Here is an 18,636-nt window from a genome sequence, read left to right as displayed (position 1 = left end):
GAGCAGGAGGCCCTGCTGAGAAGAGGGAATCCTTCTAACAGCATGCTCAGAATGGCTATCCTGACTGGAAGGATTGCAAACTCAAAACAGCAGGGTCCTTCTAATAGTCTCTAAAAAGACATTCTCAGCTCTGTGTCTATATGGTCTACTTTGATCTGTGTCTAAGACCAGATATCTACCTTATGGAACACTGTATGAAGTCTAACTCAAAACCACAAAGTTTTACTTCTTTATTTAGGAGTATTCTGAAGGCCAGACCTTAAGATTATAGTCCTGTGACACTTTGACTCTGGGTTCCCAGCATGAGCCTTGTAGTGTACACCCTTTGGCTATATAGCTACTTAGTCACTGAACCAATTGAGTCCTTTAAGAATGCATTTTTGCCCAGTGATGGTGGCACACACCTTTAACCCCAGGCAGGGAGATCTCTGAGTTTGTGGTCAGTCTGGTCTACACAGGAAGTTTCAGGACAGACATAGCTATACAGAGAAACCCTGTCTTGAAAAACCAAATAGATTGGACTAGAATAGAAAATCCTCCCACCACATAATAATCAAAACACTAAATGTACAGAACAAAGAAAGAATATTAAAAGCTGCAAGGAAAAAAGGCCATGTCACATATAAAGGCAAACCTATCAGAATTATGCCTGACTTCTCAACAATGACTATGAAAGCCAGAAGGGCCTGGTTGGATGTCATGCAGACACCAAGAGACCATAGATGCCAACCCAGACTACTATACTCAGCAAAACTTTCAATCACCATAGATAGAGAAAACAAGATATTCCATGACAAAACCAAATTTAAACAATACTTAGCCACAAATCCAGGCTTACAGAAGGTACTAGATGGAAAATTCCAAAACAAGGAGGCTAATTACACCCAGGAAAACAAGGAAATAAATAACCTTTTTGGAATTCTGTAGGCTCTTCCTTGTTTATGGGGACTTATTTCTTTAGGTTGGGAAATTTTTCTTCTACGGTTTCTAAAAAAATGTTTGCTGGGCTGTAGAGCTTGGAGTCATCTTCTTCTGTTCCTATTATTCTTAGGTTTGGTCTTTTTATAGTGTTCCAGATTTCATGGATGTTTTGTGTCAGGAACTTGTTAGTTTTAACATTTTCTTTGACTGATTTCTTGGTAACTTCAACTGTATCTTCTACACTTGAGATTCTCTCTTCTATCTCTTGTAGTTTGATGGTGTTGCTTGTGTCTTCAGTTCCTGTTCTCTTTCCTAGGTTTTCCAGCTCCAGGATTGTTGCAGATTGTGTTTCTTTGTTGCTTCTAGTTCCCTTTTTAGGTCTTGAATAGTTATATTCATTTCCTTCTCCGGTTTGATTGTATTTTCCTATAATTCTTTATAGAATTTATTCAATTTCTTCATCTTGTTGAATGTATTCTACTGTATTTCTTTGAGAGATTTATTTTCCTCATTCAAGGCTTCTATCATTTTCATCATCTCAGATTTAATATCTTCTTGTTGTGCTTTATGGGTGTTAGTGTCTCCTGGGCTAGCTGTGATAGTACCACTGATTTCTGGTGATGTCATATAGCTCTGACCTTTGTTGATTGGTTTCTTGCACTGGCCTCTAGCCTTCTGGTTGTCTCTGTTAGCAGGCCTGGAGGTTCTTCCAATGGGGTCACCATCTGTTTCCCACTTGGGCCATGTAGGTCAGCAGCAGGCAAAAAGAGCTCCAAGCTGAATGCTGTTTGGTAGGGCTCCCCATAGGTCTCCTCAGGATGGTGAACAATGGGTGTTGGAGCCTACACCCAGCTAAAGTCTGCTGGGTTTCCTGTCTGTGTCCCAGTTGGGTCAGGCAGGAGAAGAGCAGGCTGAGAGAATCCAAGTGGATTAAAGATCTCAACATAAAACCAGATACACTAAATCTGTTAGAAGATAAAGTGGTCAAGGGCCTTGAGCTCATTGGCACAGGAGACTAAGAGAATACCAACAGCTCAGGCTGTAAGGTCAACAATTAATAAATGGGACCTCATGAAACTGAAAAGCTTCTGTCAGGACACTATCGACAAAACAAAATCACACCCTACAGTCTGGAGAAAGATCTTTACCAAACCAACATTTGACCTAGGGCTAATATGCAAAATGTTTAAAGAACTCAAGAAGTTAAACATCACCAAACCAAATAACCCAATTAAAAAATGGAGTAGAGAACCAAAAAGAGAATCCTCAACTAAGGAATATCTTATGGCTGAGAAACACTTAAAGAAATGCTCAGTGTCCTTAGTCATCAGAGAAATGCAAATCAAAATGACTCTGGGATTCAATCTTACACCTATCAGAATGGCTAAGGTAAAAATATCAAGCAACAACATGCTGGCAAGGATGTGGAGAAAGGGGAACACTCCTTTATTGTGGGTGGAAGTACAAACTTGTATAACCACTTTTGAAGTCAGTCTGGTTCTTTCTCAGAAAACTGAGAATAATTCTACCTCAACACCCAGCTATACCACTCTTGGGCATAGACCCAAAAGATGCTCCACCGTACAACAAGGACATTTGTTCAACTATGTTTATAGCAGCTTTATTGGTAATAGCCAGAGTCTGGAAACAACCTGGATGTAAGAATGGATAAAGAAACTGAGACACATTTACACAGTGAATACCACTGAGCTATTAAAAATAAGGAAAGCTTGAAATTTGCAGACAAATGGATGGAACTAGAGTGAGATAACCTAGACCCAGAAAAAAATGCATGGTATATACTCACTTATAAGCGGGTATTAACCACATAATGCAGGATAACAACACTACAATACACAGACCTAAAGATACTAAATAACAAGGAGGACCCTATGGAGGATGCTTACTTCTCATTCAGAAGGATAAATAGAATCGACACTGGAAACAAATGAAGAGAAGGAACAGGAAGGATAAATAGAATCGACACCAGAAACAAATGAAGAGAAGGAACAGGATGGGAGCCTACCATAGAGATTCTCTGAAAGATTCCACCCAATTGAGGAGGGGATGTCAAAGTAAATGTTGAGATTCAAAGCCAAATGTTAGGGTGCAGCACAGGGAGTCTTTTCGACAAGTTGGGAAATAGAAGGACTTGCAGGGGACAGGAGCTCCACAAGGAGACCAATGGATCCAACAAATCCGGGTGGAGGCAGAGGTACTGCATATACTGATGCACCAACCAAGGACTGTGCAGGGCCAGTACCTAGACCCCCTGCTCAGATGTAGTCATTAGGCAACACAATCCCCTTGTGGGTCCTGTAATCTAAGGAGTAGGGACCATATCTGACATGGACTCTGGTCCCCATATGTTGGTCACCTGCCACTGGCCAAGTGGCCTTGCCAGGCCACAGGGAAACAGGATGCCGACAGTCTACATGAGACTTGATAGACTGATGTCAGATGCTAGGGTAGGAGGGTTCCTCCTTTCTGAGTATTAGGGGAGTAGGAGAGGGAGCAGGAAAGAGGGAGGGAGCTACAATTGGAATGTAAATTGAACAAATTAAAAAATATAAAAAGATTGCATTTTTGTCACTGTGTCACTGATCTGATGGGGTAGCAAGAACAGAATTTTCTCAGTACTACTACTCCCTCTGCTAGTGCAGGTCTCATACCTTGTCTCTCCACCAATCCCTTTTCCTTCCCTGCCCACTTTTCTCTAATATGTTCCTTAAAGGACAGTGAGACTTCTTTGAGGTACTCTGTAGCCACTGTTCTGACACAACAGTTGCACTCTGTATTAAATAGCATTCTGTTATTGAGAATGGAGCCTCTGGAATTTACCCCAGACTCTGCTGTCCTGATTTCTTTCTTTGCTACTTTAATGAATGCTTTTCTACTAGCACTCTGTAAGATGGTTGTTCTCCAACTACTCAAGGTTGCTGTAGCATCTGTAATAGTTCCTGCCAGGATGCATTCTGCTTTCTTTTGTTAGCCTGTTGCTCACTTTATTGTACTAGCTGTAGTCCTAGAATCATGGTGAAAGGTAAGAGGGAATGCTCTTTGTCTTGTTCCTATTCTTAGAGTAAAGCCACCTGGCTCTTCTTTCTTAAGTATGGTGCTAACTGCAGTTTGTTGCAGATGTCCTTTATCTAGCTGAAGAAATTTGCCTCAGTCATGAATTAAGAATTACTAACAATAATGACATTGGATCTACACAGTGCTCTTCCTTTTCCCTAGTGATGTGGTCTTATGCTGGTTACTCTTTCCATTGTCACTGGGTTTTCATTTTGACATGTAGAACCTGGATAAATCCTACTTGATCATACCATATTGCTCAGTTGTTATATTGTTGGACTTGACTTCATATTGTTGAGACTCTTTTTGAACCTATATTCATAAGTGTTATTGGTCTTAAGCTTCTTTCCTAATGTATTTATCTGAAATTTTTTTTATCAGAGTAAATCTTTCATTGTGAGATATCATTAAGTAATAATAAATAATCCCTATTGTATTATCTTACTCTGGAGTAAATATGTCTGTTTTCTGGCATATGTTATAAACATTGGTACACTTTTTTGATTTTCAAGTTTTCTTCTTTGACATTTGTATAATATATGTAATATAATCTGGTTACTTTCCTCCACAACCTTCCCTTATTTCATGCTCACCTATGCCAGCCCCCATTTCTACTTATGAATTTATTTCCCTTATTAATTTTTGTTTTATGACTCACAAAGTGTAACTAGGGTTATCTCTGTGATCCTAGGGTTGGAGTTATCCATTCAAGTTTGATGTGCTCACTAGCCTCCATACAGCTAGGAACTATCTCTCGATCTGCTGGAATCCATGGTTAGTAATATACCATCAGGATGTGGTAGGGCTTTGAGAGCCTTTCCCCATCCACTGTTGACATTAGAAGAGCTTGACTTGTGTGGACCTAGTACCAATATACTCAACTAAACTCAGGTCTTCCAGGAGAGCAACAATTGCTCCTAATATCTGAACTGTCTCACCAGCACCCTGTTCACAATCGTCTCTAATTTGGTATATTGTTTCTTCCTCCCCTTTGAAATGGAATTGGCTCATATTTTTCTAGTTTACAATATATAAGCTTCAACTGAAATCAATCTATGTCTTTTGTGCAAAATTATATTCATTGTTATTATTGCATGTTGGTATATTTGTGTCTGGGCATACGTGCCACAGTGTGCACATGGAGGTCAGAGGACTCTCTGTAGAGTTGATACTCTCTTTCCACATCCAAACAGTTCCTGAGAGCAAACTCAGGTCTCAGGTGGCTTCTGTTACCTAGGGAACCATTTGCTATCCTCATGTCTTTTTTAATACATTTTCTCAAAGGAATAACAATATACATTTTTGGTATAAATTTCTTTTTGCTCTTTAATTCATGTCACAGATATTGGTAAGTTCAGTTTACTTTTATTAAAAGGAATTTACTTTTCCTTGAGACTTCATATATTCTGCATTAATATGCTTCTCAATGTCCAAGTACTTGAGTATTTTGATTCTGTTTTTCTGCCACTTGTTTTCTTGCTTAGTATTTTTTCTCTGGATGCATACATCTGCATGATTTCTAGTCATCAATATTTCAAGGTGATCTTTATAGATTAAATGAGGTGGGTTTATTGTGAATGTTTCATGTGAAGGTGAGAAGAATATATTTTCCTCAATGCTATATGAAAATGTCTTTAAGTATCATTTGTTCATTTAATGAAAAATGGTCTGTGAGTTAGCCATATTCTATTTTATATTATGATCTCTTTGTGCTTTCTTTTAGTTACTAGTAGAGCTGCATATTGAGAGATAATACTAGATTTTGCCAGTTTTTTTACAGTTCTTTAAGTACATGCATGTGCACGTGTGCACACATGCATGTGTGTGTATGTATGTATGCTTGTGTGCTTTACCTTATGTGTACATATAGAGGCCAGAGCTTGACGTTTGGTGTCATCACCTGACATTGTACCACTTTCTAAAATAGGATCTGTTGCCCCACTTGCACTTTGCTCTCTTCACTAGTCTGCCTGGTCAGGATCTGCCTTTTTCTGCACATCAGTGCTGGAGTTGCAGGGGCATGTCACCACCCCAGTACTCGGGTATTCACTTTATCTAGCCATCAGATATCTTTATTCATGTTGTTCAAGACATAGATAATAGGGCTTCTTCACTCTTTGCAAAGAATTGATCCTACTATCATTATATAATAACTTTATTATTCCTTAAAGTAAGGAATAATACCTTTCTATATTCTGATTTCTATTTTATAAGAAAGGGACATTGCTCTTTCAGCGTCTTTTGTGTTCATGCTAACTGTGGCATACTTTCTTTCACCTTTTCGTCTTATTCTATGTATATCATTATATTTAATACAGGTCTCTATGGAAAGGTTACACTCTGGCCTCAAAAATAAAATGGCAAATCCCATGTTCTTAGTATTGTATAGCCCTTATATGTGACAAAGTACTTGTTTTTGTTTTTTTCTGACTATATTTTTCTCTTTTATTTCTGATGTTTGCTTATAACATGTTGAACATAGAAATATAGGCTCCATCTGCTTGTGTGTGAAAATGTATTTCATGTTAGATTTGAGGCAATTTGGTCATTATTCACTCAAATATGACTTCTGTTTTCATGTCTCCTTCCTTCACTCATGTCTTATGTGTATGTTGATATACTTGTTGTCCCATGGCTCTTTGTAAAGTTAAGGTTTTTCTGTGCCCACCCTAGCTATGAATAATGACATGGAAACCTTTATATTTATTAATAGCTTCAGTCACTATAGCTGGGAAGATACTCAGCTATTTTATCCAAATAATTATGGCCTGGCCTCTTTCTCAGCCACATGGCCCATTACCTCCCATTTTAGTCTTGCCCAGGCAGCTTCTTCTTCATCCATGTCTCCATGGTGATTCTCTGGTCCCCATCTGAGACACCTTCTCTCTCTCTGTCTCTGGGCCCTAGCGTCCCTGCATTATCCTCTCCTGCCCAGATATTGGCTGTTCAGCATTTTATTAGCTAATCAGATTATGGAGAACAATGATTACAACATACCAAGACAGGAGATGCTTCATAATAATGATATTGCTAAGGTCTGGACTGTAGCCAGATCTTTGGGAACAGATATTAGCATTTGAATGCACAGTACACAAAACATCTTCAATATCTCCCGCTTTTAGTCCAATAAAAAGGCTCTTTCTCTTACAATAATGAACTATATACAATAAGAACAATTATGAAAACTATCAGGTAAGAATTACATTTACAATGTCCAGCGTATTTGTATTTGGCAACTTTGGAGAAAGTATTCTATAATCTACTCTTTCTTGCTGAGTTCAGAGTTCTGTACTTAAATCATTTTCTATCATAACTTGCATGTATCAATCTAAATATTTTTTTAGACCTTAAGACATTTTCTTAGGTCCTAAACAATTTAAACTTAATTCTGGGACTATAACTACCTAGTCTTCAACCCATCAGAGAAGGGTAAATATTACCTGAATAGACAGGAAGTGCATAGTAAGAAGTTTCCAAAACTATGGAAATAACAGAGACAGCTGGCTGGCTGGACAGTCACTCAAGGTTCCTCTGCAATGTTGGAACATCTGTCTTTGGCGTTCTTGCCTATCATAAGACAGGCTTTTCTGTGAAACAGGATTTATGAAAGATTTGCCTACTTTGTCCTTGCAAAGTCTGCCAGTCAACTTCTTCCATGTCCTCCTGGTTCACAGCTTGGGTAGCATGTGGTCTGCCATTGAGGCAAGGATGATTTTTCCCCCCAGTGGCTAGCTTTGCCACATTTGAAGGAAACTCCATATGGAAGTTCTTCAATACTTATTAATTTTTTTAAGTAGTATGGGAGTGCTGCCAGGAACAGACATGTCTCATTGTCATGAAAAACTTTATGTTAAAACAATCTTTAGGGAGTTGGGAATTTAGTTTAGTGGTAGAGCACTTGCCTAGCAACTGCAAGGCCCTGAGTTCCATCCTCAGTCTGAAAAAGAACTTTAAATGCCATAGTCTGTAGATCTGTGAAGTGCTTGAAGATCATCTAACTACATATAATATATCTGAAGAGGCAAACATTGCTTGGCAAACATTTCTAGCTGTTTGCAATCTGATTAACTTTGAAAACATCTACAAGAGGCTAAATAAAGCTTATTTCTGTGATTAACTAAACTATTATATAACAAGACCATAAGTTTGATTGACTATTAACTTACATTTCTCAATTATACTAAACAATGTGCAATAGCAGCTTTCAAGGACTAGAACTTAACACATTGCATTTTTAAATGAGTTGCATAGGTACAATACCTTAAACAAGAGTTGAAACATAGAAAAATATAGTATGTTGTAGCAAAACATAACTTTAAAATTTTATCAAAATGCAAAAATCCATACAAATATAAAATATTCGATTTGTTAATGATCTCTAGTTTAAAAGTAGATTCAGTAATCTATGCTTTTATCCTATCATTTTTACATCCCCCCTTTTTCTTTTCATCCCATCTCCTCCATTATCCCTAACACTAGACAGGAGACAAAGAAGGCTAGAGGAAACGAAAAGAGAGAAATCCCTGAATATAACCTCTTATACTTTGTTTCCTTCCTGACCAAGATCATTAACAGCTTGTGAACAACCCCCCTTAGTGACAACAGCATCCATTACCCACTAAACAACCAGAACATACCCATCTAATGTTTTGGGAATTGGTTATCATTCTCTTAAATTTTCTTCCTGCTGTCTGGGGGCATCATTTTCTTTTGAGGGTCGTAAGAAAATTGGAAAAATTTTCAGTCTCTGCGTGATGGGAAAGTGCAAGGCTTAATGAAAGTCTTGGCTGGGACAGTGTTTGAGGCTGGACCATCTTAGCTAGCCATCTTGAAGTTTTTCTAGATGCAGATTTTTGAGGACACGGCTATTGGGTTAGCCTGTGAAGTGAGGTTGGATTACCTGGGTTGTTTGTCATCTTTGGTGCCTGACTTTATTGTTCTGTAGACATATAAACTCTTAAAAGTAATATATATTTCTATCTTAACACACACACATGGAATGTGCAGTATGCACAAATCAGCTAAAGATGATTCTCTGCTCTGTTTAAGCAGGTAAAAGCCACTGAACTTTATAAGTCTGTTTTGACTATATAACCAAGCTGCAATATAAATTTTCATTCATGCCATATGAAAGGGTGGCATATAACTCCTAAGGACTCTGTAGTCAACGAGATTTACTGGCTATGTAGAGGCATTTTCTCATGTCTCAGCCAGTCACAGAGCTGTTTCCATGTAGAGGAATCAGCATCTATGTTACCTCTTTTGTTGTTTTTCTTGCTTTCTTCATGTCTGCAGCCAAGATTTTCAGATCTTCCCTGGTAAAATATAATCTTCGTTAATTTGAATGAATCTATAGCTTTTCTTTTCCTGTGGAAACAAACTCAAAACCTCTCCTCCAACAAAGCACATTTCTTGATTTTTATTCTGAGGCTAGCACATCTATAGGCCAATCTAATTCTCCATACCTCATATATCTAGAAATCATATCTATCTATCAGGCCTAGAGTATATATTCTTGTGATAAAATTAGACTAGTTTTTAAGATGAGCATGGTTTGCATCAATATACCAAATTCAATACCATTGAATTAAAAAATAACCTTATTTGTGAGTAACGTTTAGGGCCTTGAGATGAGTAGATTCAGTAATCTACCTTTTGTTCTACCTTCCATCTATATTTCTATATCCCCCTTTCCTTCTTTTCAGCTCCTATCTCCTTACCTAGAAAAGAAAGATAAAGGAAAAGAGATATGTCCCTGAGTCAAACCTAGTTTCCTCTCTGTAAAAGACTAATAATACTTATAACCAACTCCCAAGGAAAATGAGCATCTGTAGACGAAGAGAGTAAACCGAAACCTATCCAACCACCTTAGAGGAGATGGGACATCATTCTCTTAAGGTTTCTTCAGGCTGATTTAGGGTAAATAATTCCTTTGAAGGGCCCCTGCCCCCAAATTGGGAAAAATGGTTAAGTAAACCAGGGATAGCATTTGTGCTCCATTTTTCAAAAGTTGTAAAATTCCAGGCTTAGCAGCATCCAGCCTGCCTCAAAGAAGATGATAAGCATCAACGAACCTCCTTATGGAGTTGGCCTCAAATGTGGCAAACCAGCCACTGGGCAAAATGTCCTCATTTCTGTCACAGAATTCTGCCTAAAACCAGGCAAGTTTAGATGCAGGAAGAGTCAACGGCCAAACTCTGGCAAGACAAGGTAAGCAAGTCCTCAATAGTTCCTGCCTCACAATTATGTCTGTCAGATATATTGGGCCAGAAGGCTGAAGAAGATGCTCCAACTTTATAGAGAGTGTTAGGTGACTATTAAGGCAATAAATTGTCTCAGTCATTTTTCCTTTTGGAAGCTGCTAACCTGCACTCCGGGTACACTCAGGTATTTAAGTTTTATCCCTTCTCGAATCTCTGATGGGTTTGAAGACCAGATAGTGTAGTCTTTCAATTAAGCTTAGTAGGTTAGTGATTAAGATGTTTTTATCAAGATAGATGTTTTAAGTTAATAGAGATGAGATATGATAGATACTAATCTCCATTCAGAAATTCAGACCCAACAAGATAGGAAAGATATTTACTTCAAGTTTGCCAAATACAAACGGCTAAATAACTAGGAATGTAACATTTATATAATTCCTGATTGTCTCATGGTTCTTCCTGCTGTATGTAGTTTATTTTACACATTTGTAATAATATAAATATATATGTTAAAAAAGAAACATATTAAAAGAAATTTAAAAATGTAAATTCAATATAGCATTATTTAATCTATCTCTGGGAGATCCCATACCCCTTTTGTTCTATAAACATTTCCTTTAAAGTCCTGTTAAATCTCTTGTCATAGCTTGTCATGTAGGATTATAAGATATATATGTAACATTTTCTATGTCATAATATCTAAAAAAATTGTTGTATTTTATTGCATATGTATGTGGGAGCATCATCAGCTTCAATCTGTAGAGGCATTTCCAATATAGTCATCACCTCTAATAAATGTGCAATATCAGAATCATCCTTTTTAGAATTTAAGGCAAAAGCCTGTTGGAATTCTGAATATGTATCAGTAGGATGGGGCACATATTTTAGTTTTCTAAACTACACAAAACAAGGCACACAAGCTATTTTATGACATTGCTCTAAGTTTGCATTGTTACACAGAATTTTTATTTTTAACTTAGCACATAGACCTTTATCTAGGATATGATCCTTAACAATAATAATATAATATCTAGTCTGATTTGAAGATTTTTATTTTATTTTATTTTTTAATCTAGCATCCCTATAGGCTGCTATTTTGCAGTTTCTTTAAGCCTTTGTAGAATTCTCTCATCTGGAACTACCTTTTTTGTTGTCATTGTAGGTTCTAGATTGGATTCTTCTGAAGATCCTTTATTCTTTTCATTGCCTCTATTCTAACATTCAGTTTTTTTCAGTCTTTTCCTTCTCTAAGTCTGTTTTATTCTGATCTTTCTTAAAGAGGATATATAAAACTGCAATCATTACTGAACATATAATCATTTCTATGCTGAAAGTCAAAACAAAAGTATATGGATCCAAATGCCCTCTTCCACAGTGTTTTCCTTCATTTTTGTTTTACAAGACAGGGTTTCTCTGTGTACATCTGGCTTTGTAGACCTGAGTCCTGGGACTAAAGGTGTGTGCCATCATGCCTGGCTGCGTTTTCCATTTTTTAATATGGGCAATATTTCCCTTTTTAATCTTTCTAACTCTTTTCTTTGGTATTTAATTCTCACTGAACTGTTTTTCTGGGTGTTGCCCATAAACATTCCGTACTGGCATCAAGTGTTTGGGAGTTCAGCTTCTCAGTTGTACTGCAGCTTGGGGTAAGTGTTGTCTGTGCAGCAGCAGGTTCTGCCCCTTGGCTTTTGCTGCATTGTAGCTGTCCTCAGGTCCCAAATCTGGTAAGGTTCTGGGGCTGTTGTCAGGCTGGCATTCACTCACACCAAGGTTCCTCTCCCCGCTGCCCTCTCCATGGGTGTAGGTTTTTATCTGTGGGTACCTGCTGGTAGTCCCAGGCTGGTTCCTCTACTTCCTGCCCACTGTGGGTAGGAGGTGCCAGCAGCTACATCTGCCACAGGGATGGTCTCTAAAAGGCTGTAGTTTTGGCCCTCCCTTTGCAGCTCACTGCTTCTCTTTACAACCTAACTCTGGCAGGAGCTGCTGCTTGCAGCAATAGGTGGCTTTTAGGCTGGCGTGCTTGCGTGATCAGCTGATGTGTGTCCCAGGCCCATTGTGTACTGCAGCTCTGGCAAGATTTTGCCTTATGGGTGTACGTGAGGCTCTGGTCCGCTCTCCCTTAAGGACCCACCTCCCTTCTGGCTAGGATGCGGCTGCCTGATTTTCTGGTTCTGCTCCTATATCCAGAACTTTTGACCCAATGGGTGAATCTAGGCTTGACTATGCTTGGATTTCGGTCTAGGTTTGGATTACATGTCTCCCACAATGAGCGCCAATGGTTACCTTTAGTTTTTTCTATGCATACCCTAGTGCTGAATAATGACATGGAGACAGCTAATTTATTAAAAGCTTCAGGCACAATATAGCTGCCAGATACTCAGTTATCCTACCACTGTAATTCTCACCTGGCCTCCTTCCCAGCTACGTGGCCCATTACTTGCCGTCCTAGTCTCCCCCTGGCACCTCCTTCATCCATGTCTCCATAGCGACCCCATGTCTCCACCTGAGACTCCCTGTGTCTCTCTGGCCCCAGAAATCCCACTTTATTCTCTCCTGCTCAGCTATGGGCTTTTCAGCTCTTTAATAACCAATAGGAAGGTGATGAAGAGTAATGTAGGCAAGAGATGCTTCATATTAATAAGGATGCCAAGGTGGACAGGAACCAGAGGTCTGGGTACAGAAATCAGCATTTGAATACACAGTGCACAAAAATATCCTCCAACAGTTCTTTTTAAGCCTTTTTCACTTTTGTTCACTTATTTTTTTTCCTTTTGATCAGATTTCAGTAACTTATCTTTAAGTTCTGTAATTGTTTCTCCAGCCTGCTCAAATATGTTCTTACAAACTTCTAGTGAATTCCTGTGAGTCATAATTCCATGCCTTAGAGTTATTAGATGACTTTTTATAACTTATTTTGTTACTAATATCCTTTTCAGCAGCATGTTATGCTTTCTTTACTTTTCCCGTTATTTCCTTCAGATCTTTTGAGCATATTAAATATTGTTCTGAGAGTTCTGTATGTTAGTCTAGTGTCTGCTGTGTAAATTAATCCATGGCTTCTCAGGAACATCAGAGTTGGTAAATGCATAGACAACTAAGCAGCTCCATGGAAAATTATATGTTTGGGGGATTGTAGGCAAAATGAGCCAATTAAGATAATTTATATAGATGACATAGGATTTATTTGAAAATATTCTAGAATGGCTAAAATGATGTAAGTAGTATTAGTGGGAAAATTATCAGAATTACTATTGGCTATTTTATAAATTTAATTTTAAAGCTGAAATATTTACAGTTTTCATTGTATTCTTCTAGCTGTAAGTAATATAAAACAATAACCTATTTTTTCAAGAGCATAAGGTAGAAATCTGAAGACACAAAACAATATGTTTCTGAATTAGTTATAGATTTGTGGCTTCAAGTAAGAGATTTTTTCTTATATTTTTATTGGTGCTGGGAATTAACAAAGGCATTTGATCATGAGATTGACACTATACTTTGTAAGGAGTAGTTACTGGGAATCCTTGAAGTTTTTCATTTTTTTAAAAACCTGTTTCCTAGGAATCCTGTTTCTTACCCCAGCTTTGAGGTTGAAAGTCTTAGTACAGCAGGAGTTACCTTCATGACCTTGGAGAGAGATTCATCAGTCCAATTTTTCCTGATGTTCACTCAAATAAATAGAATTATATTTTGCATATAGTTGTTCCTAAATGTACACAAACAAATGTGTCTATATGCATAAAAATCATTATTTTATTGGTTAAAAATGACCACAACTATATTCCAGTCTCATTGCATTTCCATTGTTGTTATTACAGTTTATCTTTCTCTTTTTACTTTGTACCTGCATATTAAACATTGAATTAGCGTAGTAATATCCAATACATAAGAATAGAAGTTGATAGAAAAAAATGAATATGTATACAGAGTTACAATACATGTTGTAGAAGTTAAAACAATTCTGTTGTTAAACACTATAAAATCTAAATATCTCAGCATCAGTTGCTGAAAAACTTATTTTCTAAGATTATTATAGAAATGAGGTTTTTCTGATTTGTATAAAATAAATACTTGGCTTAGGATTTTTACTGAGATATTATTTAGTATTAGAAAAAATCCAGACTTTTTAATAGAAGAGATGTAGATGACAAGTGGTATTTCATTTTTCAGAATTTAAATATTTTGCCAGAGAATATCAGAACAAATATAAAATGTAATATATTTTCTCAGTTTCATCTATAGCCACTGAAAAAGGATCCAAGGCATGTACAGACCATACTTGTGAATCTTCCAAAAGATTATCTAAGGTATGTTATGTGCTTCTGCAAATGAAGAAAAAGTTGAATGAAAATGCTCATTGTTTCAGGATTCATCTTAGTTAGTCTTTGGAAAATACATACGTCCCCACAGTGAGTGATTTCAAACAATGAAGTAAAACTTTACCCACTACAAAATAAGAAATCAATATAATTTATGTTTGACGAACTATTTTAAATTTAACATTGTGTAATTGGCTATATGAAGAATGATTTTCATTTATTTGACCACATTTCACATGGCTAATTAATTTACATTAAGGATAAATCATGGCTGCAATTTTTTAGTCATTTCAGTTTCCATGGATATAATAATATAACATATTTCATGAATATTTTGTATTTTTGTGTAGTCGTCATGCCATCCACAGATATAGGGTTACATCTTTCTCTTAAGTTACATCTTCCTCTTTACTCATTTATCTAATCTAACCTGAATTTCTAGAGTAAGTACAAATATGAATAGATGTGATGAAATTGGAGATGTTTTGTCCATAGACTAAAAGCATTTTGTCTTTAAATGTCAGGTTTTATGGCAGCTATAGATTTTCACTTTAAGAGACTGATGTTTTCTTCTACTCTTCATTTCCTGGATTATACTAAGAATGGCAGTTAAAATTTGGTACATTTTATGATTTTCTTTTTTTAGGAAGCATATCTGTCTTATATTTGTTAGTGTCTTATTAAAGACTTTTCTAGCTTTTCTTTTTTCTCATACATTTTGTTCCTTGCAATGTGTGTTATAGTATTTGTGGTCATATTTTAAAATGGATAGTACAATTCAGCATTAATTCTTTGAGAATTTTAGTGTAGAATTACAGAATATTTTTTAGCTCAAAGTTTATTTTACAAGAACAGTAAGCCATAAACATAGTATAATGTCACTAGTAGGATATTGATATTGAGATAACCTCATACTTACTTAGTTTTTCACATTTATTTGTGTCCATTTTCATGTGTTATGCATCTACCACTATAATAAAAACAAAGAACAGCTCCAAACTGGATTTTGTAATGTGTTTTTATAACCATATTCATGTCCTCCATGACTCTACCATTGCTTCATCAGTCCTAGAATCCATTATTCTGTCCTCTGTTTTTAAATACTCACTACTTAAAAAAAATCACAGATGTTTATCTAAACATAAATGGATGGTTGCAGTGTTACTAATGTTATTATATATAATATAATATACAACACTGTAAAGGCTTCTATTTTACCCTCATCCTCACCAATTTTATTGTCATTTGTTTTCTTTATTGTAGCTGTTCTGACTTGAGTGAGATGGGATGGAATCTCTCTGTAGTTTTGTGGATGGTGCTGTTTTTGGTGGTTAGAGACAAGAACTCACACTGTAGCTAAAGATGGCTTTGAATTCATGGCAGGTGTTTTACATAGCCCTCCTGAGGACTAGGATTCCTAGTGTATGCCACTATACTTAGCTTTTTAAGTATTTAAAAGATAGTTTTATTTATTCTTTGATAATTTTATGCATATATAATATATTTTGACTATATTAACTCCTACTCCCTCCCTCTTACTCTTCCCAGATTGCCCCCATGTACCACTCCCTGCTTCATGTCCTTTCTCTTTTTTTTCCTCAATCCACTGAGTTTAATTAGTATTATCATATGCATATAGGTGTGGGACCTTCTACTGGAACATCATCCGTTTACCAGGGGGCACACCCCTAAGGAAAACTGCTCTCCCTTAGCAGCTATCATTATTCAATAGCTTTTCAACTAGGGGTGAGGTTCATGGGCTCCTCCCCTTTCCAAGCCTGGATATCGACAGCATTGATCTTGTATAAGCTGCCTCTGCTGCTTTGAGTTCACGACTGCAGTGGCCCCGTCATGTCCAGAAGACATTGTTTTTCCATAGGCCTCCCTGACTTCTAGCCTCTTAAAAACCTTTCTAAAAAGTCTTCTCTGATTTCCCTGAGTCTTGAGGGGAGTGTTGATACAGATGTTCTGTGTACAGATGAGAACACCACAGACTTCTCTGTACTTTTGCCAGTCAGTTGTGAGTTTCTATTAATTGCTGTCCCTACTATACTAGAAAGCTTCTATGATGAGGACCATGGACTGCACTATCATGGTGATAAAGTATTTACACAACTTTATATTATTTGCATTTAGCAAAATAATTATAATAGATTCACCTGACCTATGAGGTGCATTCCCATGGGTGAAATTTAGAGTAGCAGGCAGGAGTTTCCTCCTGTGGAGTGAACCTTAAATTCAATAGAAAGAATACAGCAGAAGAGGAATAGATCTCCATGCACATAGATCTCTATGCTTAATATTGTGAAAATAGTCATCCTTCACAAAGCTACAAATTTGGTTAACCATCACCAAGATTCCCACATAATTCTTTACCAAAATTGAAAAAAAAATGTTAAAATTGATATATAAAAACGGAAAGACCAAGTAGCCAATACAATCCCGAACAATAAAAACACCACTGGAGGTATTACTGTTTCTGATTTTAAGTAAAACTGCAGAGCTATAGTAGTAAGAACAGCATGGTCCTGTAGCAAAAGCAGAAGCACTGAACAATGGTGTAGAATCTGTTACTCAGATAAAAGTCTTCGGGTTGGTTTTTGTTCAGAGGGAGAGATGTAGTTTCATTCTGCACGTGGACATACCTTTTCTCAACATTCCTTGGTAAAGAGAATGTCTTCTCCTGTGTATGTTCCTGAGATCTCTGATAAAAGCAAGTGGCAACACCTTTTTGTGGGTTTACTTCTGTGTTTCCTCTCTGGTTCCATTAGTTTATGTGTCTATTTTTTTTTTTTTTGCATCACTACTGTGCTATCTTTGTCACCTTGGCTCCAGCAGTGCCCATTCCTCTTAGCATCACGTGTTCTTGGGGTTCTTTTGTGCTTTTGTGATAACCTTAGGATTCTTTTTACTGAGTTTTGTGAATAATATTGAAATGTCAACGGACAGTTTTTTAATTTTTAATTTTAGTGAGATAACCATGACAATAATATAATTTCTGCCAGTCTGTGATCATGGGCAGGCTTTCCATTACATTTTCGAGGTGTTTCACCTCCTTTGTTAGGTATACCAGGTATATTTTAAGGTAGTGAATTGTACTGTTGAACTACTTTCCATAATTCTATTTCAACAATCTCATTAATGGTATATAGAAAAGCTCTTGATATTTTAAGTTGATTTGGAATTCTGCTAATTTGCTGAAAGTCTTTATAAAATTTAAGAGTTCTCTAGTAGAGGCTTCACAAGTTATTGAGTATAGGATCATACAATCTGAAAATGAGGATAATTTGATTCCTTTCTGTTTTTCCATTTCCCTTTTACAATGTGTGTGAGTATATGGATGGACCCGGTTATATTTATGAATATATAGGTGTATAATACATGCATATAATAACAATTAATGAAAGAGAAGGCCATGAATTTGATGGGGAGTGGAGACAGATATATGGGAGGATGTGGACAGGGAAAGTCAAGGAAGAAAATATTTTATTATAATATCAAAAAGTTTAAATAGAAAAGAAGTATATGTGCATGTATGTATATGTAGGCATCATGTGCATGCCTGGTGCCGGTTAATACCAGAATATGGGAGAGTACCTCCTGGCAGATGGTTTGAGTCACTATGTGAGTACAGAAACTGAACCCAGCAGCAATTGCTCTTAATGACTGAGCCATGTCTCCAGCCTCTCCTTCCTCTGTTTATGTCCTTTTCATGGCCTCGCTAAAACTGAGACCTCATTCACTAGATTGAATGGAAAGAGTGGACACACTTGTCTTGTTGGGAATTTTAGAGAAAATTCCCTAAACTTTACCCAATTTACTATAATATTGGCTCTTGTTCATTGTATATAGCCTTTTAAATTATGTTTCATTTTCCTTCTAGCTTTCTTCAGAGATTTAATTACAAGGGATTTGGACTATATCAAAGGACTTTCTGCCTCTCTGAAAGTGCTTGTTCTTTAATTTGTGTGCTACTGTACCACACTTACTGATTTGTATATGTTGACACATCCTTGCTTCCCCTGCTTGAAACCAATTTGGTCATAGAGTTGTTTTCAATATGTCGTTGAATTCAATTTGTATTTTATTGAGAATCTTTTCTTCTGTGTTCAGAAGGC

The 18,636-nt window shown here is 36.8% G+C and overlaps 1 protein-coding gene across 1 annotated transcript in view; it reads left to right on the top strand.

The window, feature by feature from the left end:
- Zpbp (zona pellucida binding protein) overlaps positions 1-18,636 on the top strand; it is a 101,710-nt gene that overhangs the window by 58,994 nt on the left and 24,080 nt on the right. The window contains exon 7 of the mRNA XM_051164718.1: positions 14,430-14,506. Within this exon, the coding sequence (XP_051020675.1) occupies positions 14,430-14,506 (77 nt within the window). The remainder of the gene's footprint in view (positions 1-14,429; positions 14,507-18,636) is intronic.

Source organism: Acomys russatus, chromosome 22 (assembly GCF_903995435.1).
Source record: "Acomys russatus chromosome 22, mAcoRus1.1, whole genome shotgun sequence".
In the NCBI taxonomy this organism is placed as follows: domain Eukaryota; kingdom Metazoa; phylum Chordata; class Mammalia; order Rodentia; family Muridae; genus Acomys; species Acomys russatus.
The sequence above is the reverse complement of the archived record's forward strand: the minus strand, read 5'-3'. Positions and strand labels throughout refer to the sequence as shown.